Source organism: Bos indicus x Bos taurus, chromosome 18, assembly GCF_003369695.1.
Source record: "Bos indicus x Bos taurus breed Angus x Brahman F1 hybrid chromosome 18, Bos_hybrid_MaternalHap_v2.0, whole genome shotgun sequence".
Lineage (NCBI taxonomy): Eukaryota > Metazoa > Chordata > Mammalia > Artiodactyla > Bovidae > Bos > Bos indicus x Bos taurus.
The window spans coordinates 17,144,836-17,162,614 of record NC_040093.1 but is presented as its reverse complement, the minus strand read 5'-3'; the positions used below and the strand labels follow the sequence as shown (position 1 = coordinate 17,162,614).

Below are 17,779 nucleotides of genomic sequence, written 5' to 3'. Positions count from 1 at the left end.
ATGGGACCAATAAAACTTCTGATGCAGAACCAGGAGGAGACAAGGGCAGAGGGCATGTGGGTTGAACCAGAGGTGCCTGGCGTCGGGGGAGGGTGAGGAGCCTTGTCCCGCTACAGCATTTCACGGGTTCACTGTTCTCCTGTGGTAGAACAGGAGTTGTCTTAGAGTAGCAGCAGCCAATAAGTCTGATGGAAGAGCTTTCTTCTTGTAGCTTCCGGAATTTAAAGACAGGGCCCAGTAGAAGCTTTGACTGGATTCATGAGGTTCCCAGAGGCCAGGCAGCTACAAGTCCCCGAGTACTGAGATGGCTCAGCCACTGGTCCCAGCTCCTGGAAGGAAGGTCAGGCGGTCTTCAAGGACAGCCCTTGATTAGGGTAGACAGACCCGCACGAAGACAGTGGAGTTCATCAGACACACTCCATACTGCTCATTTCTGAACTCCAAGTCCCAGATGTGGCGTTCAAAAGACACAAAGCGAACGCCCTTCTTGATGTTGGAGAACACGTGGCTGGCCTGTAGACAGAAAAAGAGGTTAATTCTCAGTGTGTTTTCAAAAGCTGAGTTAGAGCTTCTGGCAGGTGGTGTTTTCCCTTGATGGCTGCAACAATGTCTCCACTTCCCCATGTCCTTCTAGAATCATGCCTCTGCTCACCCAGGGGTGGAGTCTAATTCCCACCCCCTTGAATCTGGGAGGGTTTCACTGTAACCAAGAGTGTGGTGGGAGTGATGCTGAGTGATTTTCACCAAGTGACTTCCATTGCAGGGTCAGAGGCAATGCAGCTTCTGCTAGTTTCTCCAGCAGCCTCATGGAGCCCAGAGCCACCAGGAAGCAGCTGCCTGCCCTGAAGCCGCCATGCTGGGAGGAAGCCCCAGCTAGAGCAAACAGGGAGATCCCAAGGCCAAGCTCTGAGACTAAACCCAGAGCTGCCTGGCCAGCCACCAGCTGCTGTGTACACACTCACAGCCCACCTTGCCCTTTGGCTCCAGCCAGTGTCTGAAGGGAACTACACGAGACACCAGAGCCAGAAACTCCCAGAAGAGCCCTCCTCATAGAAACCATGAAACGTGATGAAATGAGTGCTGTTGTTATTAAGTCACTAATTTGAGAGCAATTTGTTATACAGCCGTAGATCATCATAAGCCCCACTGTGCTTTCCCACACCCCTGCAGAGACTTACCCGAGAAGAGACACTGTTTCTACCACGCCGGATGGGAAAAGGCAGTGGAGAGAAATGGTCCAGGATGGCCTGGTTGGCATCTAGAAGATGGACAGTTAGCTGATATATGCAGTCAATTCCTTGTCGGTCGTTCCGCCTGTGGGAGAAGGGAAAACCTGAAGGTTAAACTTGCCTTCCCATCTCGCTGGGGGTCTACCTGCTTCATCTGAATGGCCTTCTCATGCATGCAAGTGCAAAATAGTTCTGTGGTCCCCAGGACTTCTACCATCAGTGTCATGTTGGAGCTCAGCCCCTCTGCATCCCCAATAAATCAGTCTACACTAAAGAAGCTCCCCAGCCACTCTGCATGCACATTCATTTCCGAAGTAATGAACTAGAGCCATGCTCTTCAAGGTACTTCCTCCCATATTATTTCTTATCCTGTGTTCCACTGGCGGTAAAAGATGTGACTTCCAATGTGAACAATGGTGGTGTTTTTAAGATACAATTTTCTTTCCCATCATTTAAACAGATCCAGGGAAATCTACTGGAGAAGAGCATGGCAATCCACTCTAGTATTCTTGCCTGGAGAATTCCGTGGACAGAGGAGCCTGGTGGGCTACAGTCCATGGGGTCACAACTGAAGTGACTGAGCACAGCACAGCATAGAGAAATCTACATAAATTAGTGATGGGATATCCAACAAGATTCAAAGACAGAACATCCCATGTCCTTCAGTGGTAAATGGATAAATTATGCTATATTCCCGTAATGGATATTATAAACCAGTGAAAGTAAAGTAACAGCAGCTCCATACAATTATGGATGAATTTACAAACATGTTATTGGTTAAAAGAAGACCATATACTATATACTGTACAACTCCATATATATTAAATGTCCAAATGAACAAAACTGATCTATGGCAACAGAATTCAGGATGGTACTACCCTTGGGTTGAAAGTGATGGGGAACAGAGCATGAGGCATATGGGGGTGGGGTTTGCTAGCAATGTCCTGTTCTTGATTGAAATGAATGTGTTCACTTTGTGATAATTCACTGCATTGCACAACCAAGATACGTGCTTTTTTGGTGATTGAAATTAAAAATGTAAAAATAAGAGTAATAACTGGTGTAAATACACAGTTATCTCGTTTTACAGAGACTTCCCATAGCCCCACTTCTTTAGACATAGAAGTCCATTCTACTTCTCCCAGAGAATTTTGTCCTAATGTATTCATGCATTTTTATATTCTTCTGATTTGCCATTCATACTGTTCTGTGCCAACCCCACACAGGTACATACAAAGAATATAATTAGAAATTTAAAAAATTTCAAGCCAAGATCAGCGATCAGCCAAAGGGCCGTTTTTGTCATGACACTCACCAGTCAGAGACACAGATCTCAATGTTTCCACTATCCAGGAGTTCGCGCCACAGACCCTCCTTCTCCAGGTCCAACACCTGCTTCTTGTGATACCTCCTAGGAAAGATGGGGAAAGGTCAATGAGAACCGGGCAAGTACTCAACAACCGCCCTGGCCCTTGCGGAAGAGGGACGTTCACCTGTAGGAAGACAGGAAGCTGGTTTGCATATAGGCCCTTGGCATGACCTCCAAGTTTTCCTTCTCCTCCGTCCAGTCATCTTCACGGCTCAGCACGGTCCATTTCTGGGAGCCTCCTGTTAAATGAAAACAGTTAGTGCCCAAGTTCCTTGCCAACCCACCCGCCCAGGGATAAGTCTCCCCGGGGGTTTCCCTTGGGGAAACTCCCACTCTTCTCTTGGGATCCAGTTCCACCCGGTTCACGGAGTCCAAGCGCCCCATGTGTCTGGTGCCTCCCACGTTCTCCCTGGAGTAAGACCTCTTTCCTGGGCTCACCACCTAGGCCACGAGGGCTCCGGAGGAGGTTGCGTCCTATGGGTCTGCGCTCACAGAAGCGGCCCAGGATGCAGGGCCCTGGGTTGTCAGCAGGGGGCAAGCAGGTGCGGATGACAGGCCACAGGTTGGGGTGTTTCCAGGGCAGGATGCTCCGCCACAGGTCCCAGTCATCCACCACGTCTCGCCAGCGCCGGCACACCAGGCGGCAGTGCCGGATCAGCATGCGTGGAGGCAGGTAGCTCAGCACCTCCCGGAGCATCTCGATGGGCAGTTGGTTCGGGCCTGGCGTCTCTTTGGGTTCAGGCTTCAGAGAGCAAACACCGACTGGCCAGTTTCTGGAAGCTGAGGTACACATGGTCTCCTCTCCAGGCTTGGTTGCCGCTGCGGGAGAGTCAGTGTCCAAATGTTAGGGACCTGCAGCTCCGACGGCCAGACCCCACCAGCTGCCCTCCAAGAGTGCCATTCCCAAACCCTGCCAGCTGCCTGTCCATCCTCACCACCCCCACCAGGCCCATCCTCAAGTCCCCAAACTCTCAACCCATGCTTTGCCAGCCGACTACTGCAAACCCTCTCCTCCACAGGAAGCACAGCACAGCACAGCCGACCCCCACCCAGCACACCCCCGTGGCCTCGCAGACCCCAGAGTCATACCCTGCATCGCAGCCAGTGCTCCTGGTGGACTAACCGGTCACCTTGTCTTCTGCGCCTCCAGCGCCAAGTCTGCCCTTTTTATAGGCCACCCCATCCCTAATACGAGCACCGCCCACCACGCCCCGCCCCTTGCCCCACCTTCCCACTGACAATCCAATCTACCCCTCCGCTCCCTTCTCACTGTCAGGCCCACTCCTCCCTCGGCCTTGAACCAATTTACTAGCCAGCCCCTCTGGCCCCGCCCCTCATATTCTCCAGAACCCCTTCATCAGCTTGTACTCAGACTAGGGGAATTAATATGGAGCCAAATGTGACATGGACAATGTTGTCGGACGTTTATTAATACACATGTTCTAGAAGTTCCCCAAATTTTAAGTATTCCAAGATACAGTCATGTTTATAGCTATTGCTGCTGCTGCTGCTGCTGCTAAGTCGCTCCAGTCGTGTCCGACTCTGTGTGATCCCATACACGGCAGCCCACCAGGCTCCGCCGTCCCTGGGATTCTCCAGGCAGGAACACTGGAGTAGGTTGCCATTTCCTTCTCCAATGCATGAAAGTGAAAAGTGAAAGTGAAGTTGCTCAGTCGTGTCCGACCCTTAGCGACCCCATGGACTGCAGCCTACCAGGCTCCTCCGTCCATGGGAGTTTCCAGGCAAGAGTACTGGAGTGGGTTGCCATTGCCTTCTCCCTTCTAGCTATTATTAATATCTTAAAATTTGTATGTCACAGAAATAGCCAAATTTCTTTGACGACTGCATTGTTATCAGGTCTTTAACCACGCGTAAGGCTTTTGCCCTTGTAGACGGTTATTGTCTTACTCCAATGCTTTTACAAAAATGCTTGTCGATGACTTGCTTTTATGCTACAAAACTAAATTAGACTTGGTAGCAAAGGGACTTTCACTTTGTGTGATGGTTATTTCAGAAACGACTCTCTTATGGAAGGCTACTGAAGAAGTAGTAATGGGGTCTCCTTTAACTATGTCTTACAGTCTCTTCTATACTTTCAAAACACGGCACACAATTCTGTAAGCCAACAGACTTCTTATGAAGTATTGTTGCTTTAATACTCTGGTTTTTGTGGGTTTGTTTTGTTTTGTTTTTTTGGCCATGTGGTATAGCTTACAGGATCTTAGTTCTCTGACCAGGGATCAGACCTGGATGCCCCACAGTGAAAGCACCAAGTCCTGACCACTGGGTGGCCAGGGAATTCCCAGTACTACTCTGGCTTGATCTACTCTAGTCTTGCAACTTCCAGCATCACAACAGAAAAAAAAATGATTGCATTTTGTTAACAGATTGGATTAACTTCTTGCTCCCAGGAATGACCTGTTAACACAAGAAACCCCTATTGATAATACTGATATAATTAGTTTATGGATGTGTCCTATGTAAAGGATGAGCAGGGACATTATTGAGCTGGATATGCAATGACACCCACAGTGGACATAATTTGAAAGCTCTTATTTACCCGAAACAAAGGTAGCACAACATGCTAAATTAATTGCCTTAATTTTTTAGCTTGTCAATTAAAGACCAGGTAACAAATATTTATACTGACAGTCATTATGTTTTTGGAGTGGTACACAACTTTGGAATGCCATGAAAACAATGAGTACTTTTAAGAAATTATTTATTTGATTGTGCCCAATCTAGGTTTTGGCAATTGGGATTTTCGATCTTCATTGCTGTATGTGGGATCTAGTTCCCTGACCAGGGATCGAACCCAGCATGTGGAGTCTTAGCCACTGGATCACCAGGGATATCCCAACAATAAAGTTTTTAACATCTTCAGGGCAACCTACCAAAAAAAAAAAAAATAGAAAACCGATTGACAAGTTATTAATTGCTATACAACTGCCAAAGCAGCTATCAATTATTAAAACACCAGGCATTCCAAATCTGACACTATGGAAGCTGAAAGGAATCACTTGCTGATGCTGCAGGCCAACAGGCAGCTTTAAATATTTATTCTGTCCAGCTGTGAAAATGTCCACTTTTCTCCATTAACCCTGCTAACCCAATAAAAGGTTTTTTCCTATGGGTTCAAGAAATTGCTACTAATGAAGAGAAACAGATACAGCAACAAAAAGGAGGAATTTCGACCCCAGCACACAAATATGGTTTAGCTCTAATAAAACCAAACCAAACATTAGTGTCTGTTGAAACCCAATTGTTGATACTTCATCATGTATATTGGACATCTGAGAAAGTAGTTTTATGGGGAAAACAGTGTTTTGAAAATTTTCACCCAAGATGGCTCAAAGGAAACACATTACATTATTGAGATACTTTTAAAAAATTGGGAACTACTTTTACAAAGAGCTCCCAGGAGATGGGGACGATCATGGATTACAATCCGGAGATTTCGTTTATTGGAAAGGACATTAAAAAATGATTCTTTGCAGCCATTATAGAAAGAAACTTATAAGATATTATTACCAACCTATGCACTGACAAACTGAGAGACATTAATTCATGGATTCACATCTCTCATTCTCCACCTGAAGGGACTCTGATGGCTACTTCTAGCATTTAATTTAAACTAAGACAAGCATCACCAAGCTCAGAAGAGAAGAAAATGACAAGAGTAGCAGGCAGTTGACTGAAGAGTCTGGGCCACACCTGAAAGACACGTTGCACCAGTTCAAATGTGCTGTTACCAAATGTCTGTCTTGCAGTCAAAATTAAAATTTATTAAACTCTTCAGTGACACCATCACTACTGAGGGCAGTGACTGCTGCTGCTGCTGCTAAGTCGCTTCCGTCGTGTCCGACTCTGTGCGACCCCCGAGACGGCAGCCCACCAGGCTCCCCCGTCCCTGGGATTCTCCAGGCAAGAACACTTTAGTGACTATCACTACTTCGGGCAATGACTACTGGGGGCAATTTAACCAATCACTGGATTTCGTCATCAAATTCATCGGTCAATAAGACTCATAGGAGCCCCTTGTAATTCTCATCACTGACTTTTGAGATGTTCCTACGCGCTATTAAAGTATTCCCATTGGCATATAGCCCGTGTTTGTTTATTACAGTCAATTAATTTATACGATTCTGAAGTTTCTATGATGAAAAGCTGATGCTGCAAAGACAAACGGCTCTTGATTTTTAAAACTACTTTGCAGGGACAAACTTGTGTGGTAATTCAGACAATGTTGTATTTTCACATCAGATGAGTCCTCTAACATAAACATCTAATGACTCACATACAAAGTAAAAAGTCCTTCAAAGGACACACTTTTTAGTCTAAATGAAATCTTTGGTAAATGGTTCAGTTCTGGTTGGCTTAAATATCTGCTTCTGATTTTGTTATTGTTGTTGGCTCTGTTGATTTTATTCTATATCATTTGTAGAGTAATAAAGTCTTGCACGTTGCAGTGTATATTCAAAACTCCAATTAAATAAGGATGTCTAAACGACCTGAAACTATCGATTTTATCTATTGTTCTCTATAAAGGCCATGCATAAGGCACATACAGGATGAAGTTGGCATAAGTCCTATTGGAGAACCTAGAATCAATTATCAGTCCTTGTGAAATATTCTCTAGCATAACCCCCTAAAAGGAAAGGAAAAACTGGGCTCTTAAGACTGGCATCAAAGAACATGATGACTTCAGGGCAGGTGAGCAAGCACCCTGGCATTGGGGGCCAGATCACCTAATGTTTTCTATTGAAATAATAATACTCGAAAGAGGGAAATGATGAAATAAAATTTATATTTGAAACAGGAAGAGAAAAAAAATTAAGCATAAGGGACTTCCTTGGTGGTCTGCTGGGTAAGAATCTGCCTTGCAATCCAGGGGACCTGGATTTGATCCCTGGTTAGGGAACTAAGATCCCACATGCTGTGGCGCGACTAAGCCTGCATCACAACTCCAGAGCCCAGGAGCTCTGGAGCCTGCACACCACAGCTTGAGAGCTGCAAAGAAAGATTCTGTGTGACCCAGCAAGGATCCCACAAGCTGCAACCAAGATGTGACACCACCCTGGAGGCACAAGAGGCCGGGTCTGATTTCTTAGCCATTAGCTGGTTACAGATGGGCTTAGATTGCACTTCTCTGTGCATATCTTATAATTTCAGTACAAACTTAAAACATAACACAAGAAGTGAGCTTGATAACAGTTGAATCTGGGTGATGGGATATGAGGTTTTATTATGCTATGTTCTCTTCCTTTTGTGTGTACGTGTGAAAGCTCAAAGTTAAAAAAAAATTAATTCCATAAATGATCCAGCAATTCCACTTCTGGATAAATACCCAAAAGAACTGAAAGCAGAGTCTTGAGGAGATATTTTTACACCCCTGTTTATAGAAATATTCACAACAGCCATAGGTGGAAGTAACCCACGTGTCCCTTGACAGATGACTGGATAAGCAGAATGTGGTGTTTTTAAGGCTGGGAATGTTATTCAGCCTTAAAAAAGAAATTCTGATACATGCTACAACATGACCTTTGAGGACATTACTCTAGGGAAATAAGCCAGACACAAAAAGACAAAAACTGTATGAAGCCACTTAGACAAGGTCCCTAGAGTAGGGAAATTCATAGAGACCAAGTGGAATGGTGGTTGCTGGGGGTGAGGTGGAGAGAATGGAGGATTGTTGATTAATGGGTAAAAAGTTTCAGTTTTACAAGATGAAAAGTGTTCTGGAAATTGGCCCCACCACAGCGTGAATACGCCTAACATTTCATGCACACTAAGTTGCTTCAGTCGTGTCCGACTCTGTGCGACCCTGTGGGAAGCCCATACTTAATATTACTGAATGTAGAGAAGGTAAAGATGGTAGTTTCGATAATTAAGAATTATTTTGTTAAACAAATTTTAGGGACGTCCCTGGTGCTCCAATGGTTAAGAATCCACCTGCCAACGCAGGGGACATGGGTTCTATCCCTTGTCTGGGAAGATCCCACATGCCTCGGCGCAACAAAGCCCATGTTCCACAACTACCGAAGCCCGAGCACTGCAGAGCTCCTGATCTGCGACAAGAGAAGCCGCCACATCGAGAAGACCGAGCGCTGAGCAGTCTCTGCTCGCCACAAGTAGAGAAAACCTGTGCGCGGCAATGAAGTCCAGCACAACCAAGAATAAATATAGAAAATTAAAGATTTTAAAGTCCGTTTACAAAAGCCTAAGGTAGCTCAGAACAAATGTAACAAAAAAATGCAGTATTCTATAAAAAATTTATGAAACGTTATTGAAGGGCACTTAAAAAAGAGTTAAATACTGACACACAAAAGGACAAGATCTCTAGGTAATAATATGGACTAATTCAAAAGCAGGTCCTCAGAGTAAACATGAAGTTGTGGGTTGGTGAGTACAATATTTCCACGTAACTTAAAAACAGAACAATGCTGTATGATAATTGTGGGACAAACATAGGTAGAAAAAGGAGAAAGTAACCCAAAGTGTGTACCTTCCCAGGATAGTAGTTGGAAATGGGAAGTGGGACTGGAGGGATGGGACAGATACGGAGTATCTAGTTTGTCACAGCTGGAATTTGAAACCTGGCAGTCTTGGCTTCCCTGGCGGCTCAGATGGTAAAGAATCTACTTGCAATGCAGGAGACCTGGGTTTGATCCCCAGGTTGGGAAGATCCCCTGGAGGAGGGCACGGCAACCCACTCCAGTATTCTTGCCTGGAGAATCCCCATGGACAGAGGAGCCTGGTGGGCTACAGTCCATGGGCTCGCAAAGAGTTGGACATGACTGAGTGGCTAAGCACAGTCTTGGTTTCAGAAGTGATGCTAACTATTCCTCTAGGCTCTATGCCAAGTTCATGGATGGCTGGTGCAGAAGGGTCATGGACTTAGACACCTGCCTCCACTCCCACCCTAATCACTGCTGGATCAGACATTCCGCTCATAACTGTCACCATTCAGCACATGCAGAAGAATCCAGACCCTCGAATGGACCCAGGAGATCCCAGGAGGCCAGGGAGCTACAAGTCACTGATTACTGAGATGACCCGGCCAGTGGTCCCAGCTCCTGGAAGGTACGGTCAGGTAGGGTAGTCTTCAAGGTCAGCCCTGGACTGGGGCAGATGAACCTGCCTAGTGACACTGGAGTGAAATCATGGAGTCCTAACCACTGGACCACCAGGGAAGTCCCCTTTCAATCAAGGCACACACTGAAGTTGGAGAGCACATGGCTGACCTACAGAAAGGAAGAAGTAATTCTCCTTGAGCCTTCAGAAGCTGAGTTGAGGGCCTTCGGGCAGGTGATATTTTCCACAGATGGCTGCCATAATGTCTCCAGTTCTACATCCTTCTAGAATCGTGCCACTCCTTACCCAGGGGTGGGGTCTAATTCCCACCCCCTTGAATCTGGGCGGGTTGATTCATTGCAACCAAGAGTGTGGTGGGAGTGATGCTGAGTGACTTTCACCGAGTGACTTCCATGGTGGGGTCACAGAGGCAATGCACCTTCTGCTGGTTTCTCCAGCAGCCTCATGGTGGAGCCCTGAGCCACCAGGAAGCAGCTGCCTGCCCCAAAGCCGCCATAGTGTGAGGAAGCCCCAGCTAGAGCAAACAGGGAGATCCCAAGGCCAAGCTCTGAGACTAAACCAAGAGCTGCCTGGCCAGCCACCAGCTGCTGTGTACACACTCACAGCCCACCCTGCCCTTTAGCTCCAGCCAGTGTCTGAAGGGAACTACCTGAGAGACCAGAGCCAGAAACTCCCAGCAGAGCCCTCCTCATAGAAACCATGAGAGGAGATAAAATGAGAGCTGTTGATACTGAGCCACTAAATTTGGGGGCAATTTGTTATGTAACATTAGTTCATCAGAAACTCCACCATCCTTTCCCTTCACCCCTGTCAGAGACTCACCACCTAGGAGACACTGTCCACTGCCGATGGGAACAGGCATAACATAGAAATCACCCAGGATGGACTGGTTGGCACTTAGAAGTTGGACAATGAGATGATACAAATTGTCAGAGCCACGTCGGCTGGTCCACCTATGCGATAAGGGAGACCTTGAAGGCTGGACTTGCTGCTTCATCTTTTTGGATGTCTGCCCACTTCACGTGTATCGCCTCTGCATGTACGCAAATCCAAAATGTGGTCCCCAGGCCAAGCACCATCAGGGTTCCTTGGCAGCTTGGATCTTGCCTATACCCAACAAATCCCAATGAATTGCATTAAATAAGCTCCCCAGGGACTTTCCTGGCAGTCCAGACCCCATGCTCCCAATTCAACAGGAATGGGTTTGATCCCTGAAGAGGGAACTAAGATCCCACAATGAGCCCATTAAAAAAAAAAGCAGCCAGCTGGTCTTCACGCGCATTCATTTCAGGTAATGAATTGGAGTCACGGGCTTCAAGGTACCTCCACCCACTGTTGTTGTTTAGTTGCTAAGTCATGTCTTGACTCTTTTTTTGTGACCCCATGGACTGTAGCCTGCCAGGCTCCTCTATCCATGGGATTTCTCAGGCAAGAATACTGGTGTGGGTTGCCATTCCCCTTTCCAGGGGATCTTCCTGACCCAGGGATCAAACCTGAGTCTCTGGCATTGGCAGGCGAATTCTCTACCACTGAGCCACTTGGGAAGCACCTCCTCCCATAGGCAGGTCCCAACGTATGGTCTTTGCTCTCTGCTTCTGGGATGTAATCTCTGGACCCTTAGGATTTTATGTCTGACAGGAGTAACCTTGTTTGCCTGGGGACAGCCTGCCACTGTGATTGTCGAGTGCTGGCCATGTCCACATGGATAGTCTATAATGGGGGCTGGTCACTCCAGGAAGACCAGCAATGTGACTTAGATGCTTCAGGCAATATTAGCTGACCTGGAGGCTGAGATTAAACACATGATAAAGCCCCTATAAACTCAGGTGAGCTTCCTGGTTGGCATTACTCCCTGTATACTGTCACCCATGAAGGCCAGGGCAATTGTACATCCTGACTCCACGGGGAGGAGAGGGCAATGGAAGTCTGGTGTTGGATACTTCTCCTGGATGCTTCCCTGTGATCATCCCCTTGGCTAATTTTATCTGTACTTTTTTCTCTTTAATAAACTAATGGTATAGAGTTTTCATTCAAGTCTATGTCTTTCTAGTCAATTACTGAGGCTGAGGGTGGCTTTGAGAATCCCCCTACCTGGCAGTTGAAAGGTGCTCTTGACATTGTGACCTCTAACCTTGCAGTAGGCTCTAAACTTCAAAGATCTTGACACCTGGCTCTCTCATCCTAGACACTCCTGTTTACTTGGTATGGAGTGTGACCCAGGCATTGGGAGTTTTCAGGGTTTCTGGGTGATGTATGGCAAAACTGAGGCTGCTGCTGCTAAGTCACTTCAGTCGTGTCCGACTCTGTGCGACCCCATAGACAGCAGCCCACCAGGCTCCCCCATCCCTGGAATTCTCCAGGCAAGAACACTGGAGTGGGTTACCATTTCCTTCTCCAATGGATGAAAGTGAAAAGTCAAAGTGAAGTCGCTCAGTTGTGTCCAACTCTTTGTGACCCCATGAACTGCAGCCTACCAGGCTCCGTCCATGGGATTTTCCAGGCAAGAGTACTGGAATGGGTTGCCATTGTCTTCTCTGAAGGAGTTACTGATTATTACAATCAACTGGTACACTATTGCTCAAAGCCATACAAATATGCTACAATAGTTTGATAAAGAATTAAAAACAGAAGTTGACTGTAAATACATCTTCTAATGAGATGGATTTGCAGAGGGGGCAGTTTATGGTGCCTTGATTGAAAGTAAGTTTGGTGGACTTCCCTGGTGGTCTTGTGGTTAAGACTCCATGATTCCACTGCAGGGGGCATAGATTCCATCCCTGGTGGGGGAACTAAGATATTTATATTTTGGTGCAGCACAGCCAAAAAATTTAAAAAGGAAAAAAATGAAATAAGCACAGGACTTCCCTGGTAGTCCAGTGGCTAAGACTCTGCACTCCCAGTGTAGGGGGCTGGGGTTTGATCCCTGATCAGGGCACTAGATCCCACGTGCCATACCTGAGGGTTCACATGCTGCAAAGTCAAAGATCCCGCATGCTGGAAACTAAGACCCAGTGCAGTCAAAAAAACAAAAGCCCTTCAGTTTCCGAAATCCCCAACCTTCATCATCAGGCTGTGCACAGAATGGACCATTAAAAAAAAAAAAGGAAATTTGGTAAGGCCAAAATTTCAGCTGATCACTCTGCTTATCTCTCAAGTAGTCTTTACATCTGGGGACCATATAACACAATAAGGGGCTTTCTTTTTCTGTAAAACTGGAGGATTATGAGATAGCAATTGGGAAGAATAACTATATGATGCTCCCACCATAGATGTGATCTGTAGCTGAGTTATTTAAAACAGAGAACAAAGACGCGGAGGTTTGGAATTTGCCTCCCTTGAAATTGTCTGAGGCAGGTATCCCATGGAAGATGCTCACGGACCATCATGGTTTCAAAACCATCATACAGACCACAAGCTCTGGAGTCAGCAAGCATGAGCCTAATGCCAGGTTCTCCTTTGCCACTAGGGGAAGTCATCTCCCCTTTCTGAACTACTCAGTTTGAGACTTCAAAACACACACTAACCCACAGGATCAAGGATCATGAAAGGCGATGAAACAGGTCACACTTCAAAGCACTGGCTCTGTGGCTGATGTGGAACCCTGTCTTGCACCTGTGACTTGCCCAAGGCCACAAAACCAGGAAGCCACGGTTTGAGCGTGGGAGGTCTGGCTCCAGAATCTGATCTCTTAGCCAACTCTATCTTGCCTCCTCCTGAACCAAGTCCTCTGTATAGGATCTAATCGGGCATCTTCCCATCCAGGTCCGTTTTGGGGGTTGGGCGAGGGTTCAGGGAGTGGACACCGCTAAGTACTAAAAGCCCTGGTGGTGGTGAAGTCATTTCCCTTCCTGCTTAATCTAAGAGGTTGTTGGGAGGCCTATATGCTTTGTCACCCATGCCAAGGTCAACTTTGTTTTTAAAGCTGTTTTTGTCACACTCACCAGTCAGAGACATAAATCTCAATCTTTCCACCATCCAGGAGTTCTGGCCACAGACCCTCCCCTCCTCCAGGTCCAACACTTGTTTCTTTTTATGACACCACCTAAGAAAGCAGAACATAAATCAATGAGAACCCATAACAAGAACTCAACACTGTCCTGGCCCTTGGGGAATAGGGATATTCATTGGTAGGCACCCTGGAAGCTCATCTGAGAAGGGCCCTAGGCATGACCCTCTATTGCCAAGGGGTCCCAACTTTGCTGAACCATGGATTTCTGGAGGTCTTGTGTAAAATGAAAAAGGTGTGTGATGGGGGCGGGGAAAGGGATAGTTAGGGAGTTTGGGGTAGGCATGTATACACTGCTATATTTAAAATGGATAACCAACAAGGACTGATTGTATGGAACTCTGCTCAATAGGTGGCAGCCTGGATGGGAGGAGGTTTGGAGGGGTGGGGGATGAATACACGGATATGTATGACAGTCCCTTCGCTGTTCCCCTGAAACTATCACAACATTGTTAATCTGCTATACCTACAAAATAAAAAAGTTAAAAAAAAGAGAGATTTGTGACCAAGTTCCCGACCAGCCCTCCAGCCCACGGAGAAGTTCCATAGGTTTCCCATGAGGCTACACCTCTCAAGACCCTCCCATCCGCATCCTTGAGTACCCCTTTCCTGGGCTCCCCACCTAGGCCACGAGAGTTCTGAGAGTTCCGGAGGAGCTTGCGTCCTATGGGTCTGAGCTCGCAGAAGCGGCCCAGGGTGCAGGGCCCGGGGTCGTCAGCAGGGGGCAGGCAGGTGCGGATGACGGGCCACAGGTCGGGGTGTTTCCAGGGCAGGATGCTCCGCCACAGGTCCCAGCCGTCCACCAAGTCTCGCCAGCGCCGGCACACCGGGCGGCAGTGCCGGAGCAGCGTGCCTGGGGGCAGGTAGCTCAGCACCTCCTGGAGCAGCTCGTTTGGCAGTTGGTCCACGTTCACTGCCTCCCGGGTTTGGGATCTGGAGGCGGGACCCAGGCGGGCAGGCCCCACCGGAGGCCGAGCTATCCATTCTCGTTTTACCAGGCTGGGCTACCACTGCGAGAAAACCAGGGTCATACTTCAGGGTTTCGGGGGCCTGAAACCTCCGCCAGCCCCACCCCTGCCAGCCATACCCCGAGACTTTCAGCCCCTAAATCCCGCCAGCTGTCTCTCCATCCTCACCACCCCCAGTCCCGTCCTCAAAACCCCAGACTCTGCATCCACCCTCGCCAGCAAACTCCTGCTGTCCCTCCTCCGCGTGCAGCACAGCCCCCGCAGCCAACCCCTTGGGACTCTGCAGCCCCCCGAGTCCTACCCTGCGTCTCAGGCATTGCTCTGCAAGCTTTCACCTAGCTAGCTTCAGGCGCCCGCTTTTTATTCCCCGGCCCCTCCCTTCTTAATACCCAGCACCACCCGGCGACACCCCCACTCTCTTCCCTACGTCACATTCTCTGCCCACCCTTCCCTTCTCGCTGGCCTTCTCCTCCTCCCTCTGCCTCAACTTACTAGTCCTTCCCTCCCATCTCCACCTCCAGTGATCTCCAGAAACCCTCTCTATTTGGGGCTGTATTGAGACCTTGGAGGTAGCTGCTCAATTGAGCCGAAACTTCAGAAGAGGGAGAGGTTGGTGGAAGTATTCAGTCTTGTCACCTGCCATCCTCACCAGTGACCTCTGGGAGTGTCCCTACCCAGGCTCTGAGTTCAGTTGGTGCTAAACACTTGCTGTTGTTCAGTCAGCCATTTGGGTGGGAGGCCTCATATCCTTTAGCTCCTGTAACAATTCTCATCACCTTGGAGGATCCAACCTCACTATTCCAGAGATCATTGCACAGGAGAAATCAGGCTGCAACAGGAGCCAAATGCTCTTTTTTAATTTTTAATATTTAATATTTATTTATGTATTAGGTTGTGCTGGGTCTTAGTTGCAGCACTCCAAGTCTTCAGTCTTTGCTGGGGAATCTTTAGTTGTGGCTTGTGGGATTTAGTTCCCTGACCAAGGATCAAACCCGGGCCCCCTGCATCCGGAATGTGGAATCTTAGCCACTGGACCACCAGGGAAGTCTCCCAAGTGCACTTCTATTTGACTCCCTAAAAGAGTGCTGTAACCTCTAATAAACCCAGCCAACCTTCATGGAGCGTTTTACTACCAGTCAGAGGAGCATCACTGACTCAGTGGACATGAGTTTGAGCAAATTCCAGGAGACAGTGAAGGACAGGGAAGCCCATCGTGCTGCAGTTCATGGGGTTGCAGAGTTGGACACGACTTAGCTACTGAACAACGACAGGAGCAACCCACTAAGATTGGGGCTATGTCTCCACTTCACAGGTTGGAAACTGAGGCCAAGTGACCTGACCAAGGTCACACAGCTAGTAGGTGACAGAGATGGGATTTGAACCTAGCCTGGTGGGCTCTAGAATTCTTGCTTTTAACCTCTGTACCAACTCTATCCAAGAAAAATGAAATGCAAGCTACACATTTAATTTTAAATATCAGCAAGTAAAACCATCATGGATTTTTGCCCACGTGGAACTTAGGAGAGCGATATGGTGAGCAGGAGACTGAATAAGCAAATTAGATACTTTTGGGAAATCTCCTGTCAGCTCTCCAACATCTTCTTCACAATTGTAGAAAAACTGTTTGATTATGGAGTAATCGTTAAATCAGACTGTGATTCACATGGGCCATGATGAGCAGTAGACGTGACATGTGAATGACATCTGTGTTGGAAGGTGATCCATGCTGTGGGAAATAGAGAAGGGAAAGGGAAAGGGAGCCATAGCAGTTTGTGCAGGGAGACCTTGAATTTTAAGAGGTGGACTGACTATAATACACAGCACATTTCTTTTCAATGTGTATATTTTCAATGCAGTTTTTCCCAAAGTGCAAGAGTGGAAGGAACACCACTAACAGTTAGCTCTAACAGTTAACTCCTAACTAATCCGGTTTCATCTCTACTCCCACACACTTGCTCCCTCAGGCAATTTGAAGCAAATCTTAGAAATCACACCTTTCTGTCCAAAGCAATACATTATTTTTTGATGTAATGTTTAAACTGTGGGACTCTTTAATAATGAGATTATGAAAATCAATTAGAATCCAAACATGAGTTTGGGCTTCCCAGATGGCACTAGTGGTAAAGAATCCGCCTACCAATGGAGGAGACATAAGAGTTGTGGGTTCGATCCCTGGGTCGGGAAGATCCCCTGGAGGAGGGCACAGCAACCCACTCCAGTGTTCTTGCCTGGAGAATCCCATGGACAGAGGAGCCTGGTTGGGCTACTGTCCAGAGGGTCGCAAAGCGTTGGACACGACTGAAGCAACTTAGCACCCATGCACACATGAGTTCAAAAAGTGGTTTAAAAAACAGTCTAAAAGTTTCAAGTAGCATAAAAGGGCAGAAACTGACAAGTCTGTTTCCATTCATCAGTTTTTCCTCAGACACCATCTCTGTTAATTCCTGGAATTACTCTCCATGATGTACTCCAGTTAAACAGAAAAAAATCATTGGATTCCAGGAGCCTGCTGCCTGGAAGGTAATGATTAGAGCATAATAGCTCCCAGGAGAGGAGGGTGTACAAAGCACCCCAGGGGCCTTTGGGGAAATTATGGGTGCATTTTGGTGTCACAATACAGGACAGCACCCCTTAAGGGAGAACTGTCCTGGATTCTTCCTCCTTTTCGTCAATGTTCTGGGTGTTTTCTTGCAGGAGGAAAGCCTGTTAAGCTGAGCCTAGAACCTAATTCCAGTTTGTCTGTAAATGTAGAGTGTGTAAATAGACCCTGAAGGGTCCAGGAGTTCAACTGCTGGGTCAATTGGAAGAATATTCTTGGCATTGTGGGCACTTTACTAGTTATTATGCTCCAATTCAGAAAAGGGCAAAATCTCTTCATCTAGGCAGTGCCAGCTGTGGGTGTTATGAAACCTTGCCTGCCCTGCGTGCTCAGCTGCTTCAGTCATGTCCAACTCTTTGGGACCCTGTGGACTGTAGCTCTCCAGGCTCCTCTGTCTATGGGATTCTTACCAGATTCTCCAGGCAAGAACACTGGAGTAGGTTGCCATTTCTTCCTCCAGGGGATCTTCCTCACTCAGGGATTGAACCCATGTCTTCTACATCTCCTGCATTG

The 17,779-nt window shown here is 47.3% G+C and overlaps 2 protein-coding genes across 2 annotated transcripts; both read right to left on the bottom strand.

Annotated features, from left to right (window-relative positions):
- Positions 1-369: 369 nt before the first annotated feature.
- On the bottom strand, positions 370-3,391 carry LOC113875315 (F-box only protein 27-like). Its single transcript, XM_027513649.1, has 5 exons — positions 3,037-3,391; positions 2,723-2,837; positions 2,545-2,640; positions 1,179-1,314; positions 370-513 (listed from the first exon to the last, which is right to left on the bottom strand). The coding sequence occupies exons 1-5, from the start codon at positions 3,389-3,391 to the stop codon at positions 370-372; spliced, it is 846 nt and encodes a 281-aa protein (XP_027369450.1).
- A 6,703-nt stretch (positions 3,392-10,094) lies between these two features.
- LOC113875314 (F-box only protein 27-like) lies at positions 10,095-15,785 on the bottom strand. Its single transcript, XM_027513648.1, has 3 exons — positions 15,780-15,785; positions 14,322-14,703; positions 10,095-10,207 (listed from the first exon to the last, which is right to left on the bottom strand). Exons 1-3 carry the CDS (start codon positions 15,783-15,785, stop codon positions 10,095-10,097), a joined length of 501 nt encoding a protein of 166 aa, XP_027369449.1.
- Between the last annotated feature and the right edge of the window lie 1,994 nt (positions 15,786-17,779).

Coding starts and splice junctions, on each gene's coding strand:
- LOC113875315 (XM_027513649.1), bottom strand. CDS start 3,391: ATGTGTACCTCAGCTTCCAGAAACTGGCCAGTCGGTGTTTGCTCTCTG. Junction 2,838..3,036: donor GAGCCCTCGTGGCCTAGGTG/GTGAGCCCAGGA, acceptor TTCATTTAACAG/GAGGCTCCCAGAAATGGACC. Junction 514..1,178: donor GAAACAGTGTCTCTTCTCGG/GTAAGTCTCTGC, acceptor TTCTGTCTACAG/GCCAGCCACGTGTTCTCCAA.
- LOC113875314 (XM_027513648.1), bottom strand. Junction 10,208..14,321: donor TCAGAACTCTCGTGGCCTAG/GTGGGGAGCCCA, acceptor TGTTTGCTCTAG/CTGGGGCTTCCTCACACTAT.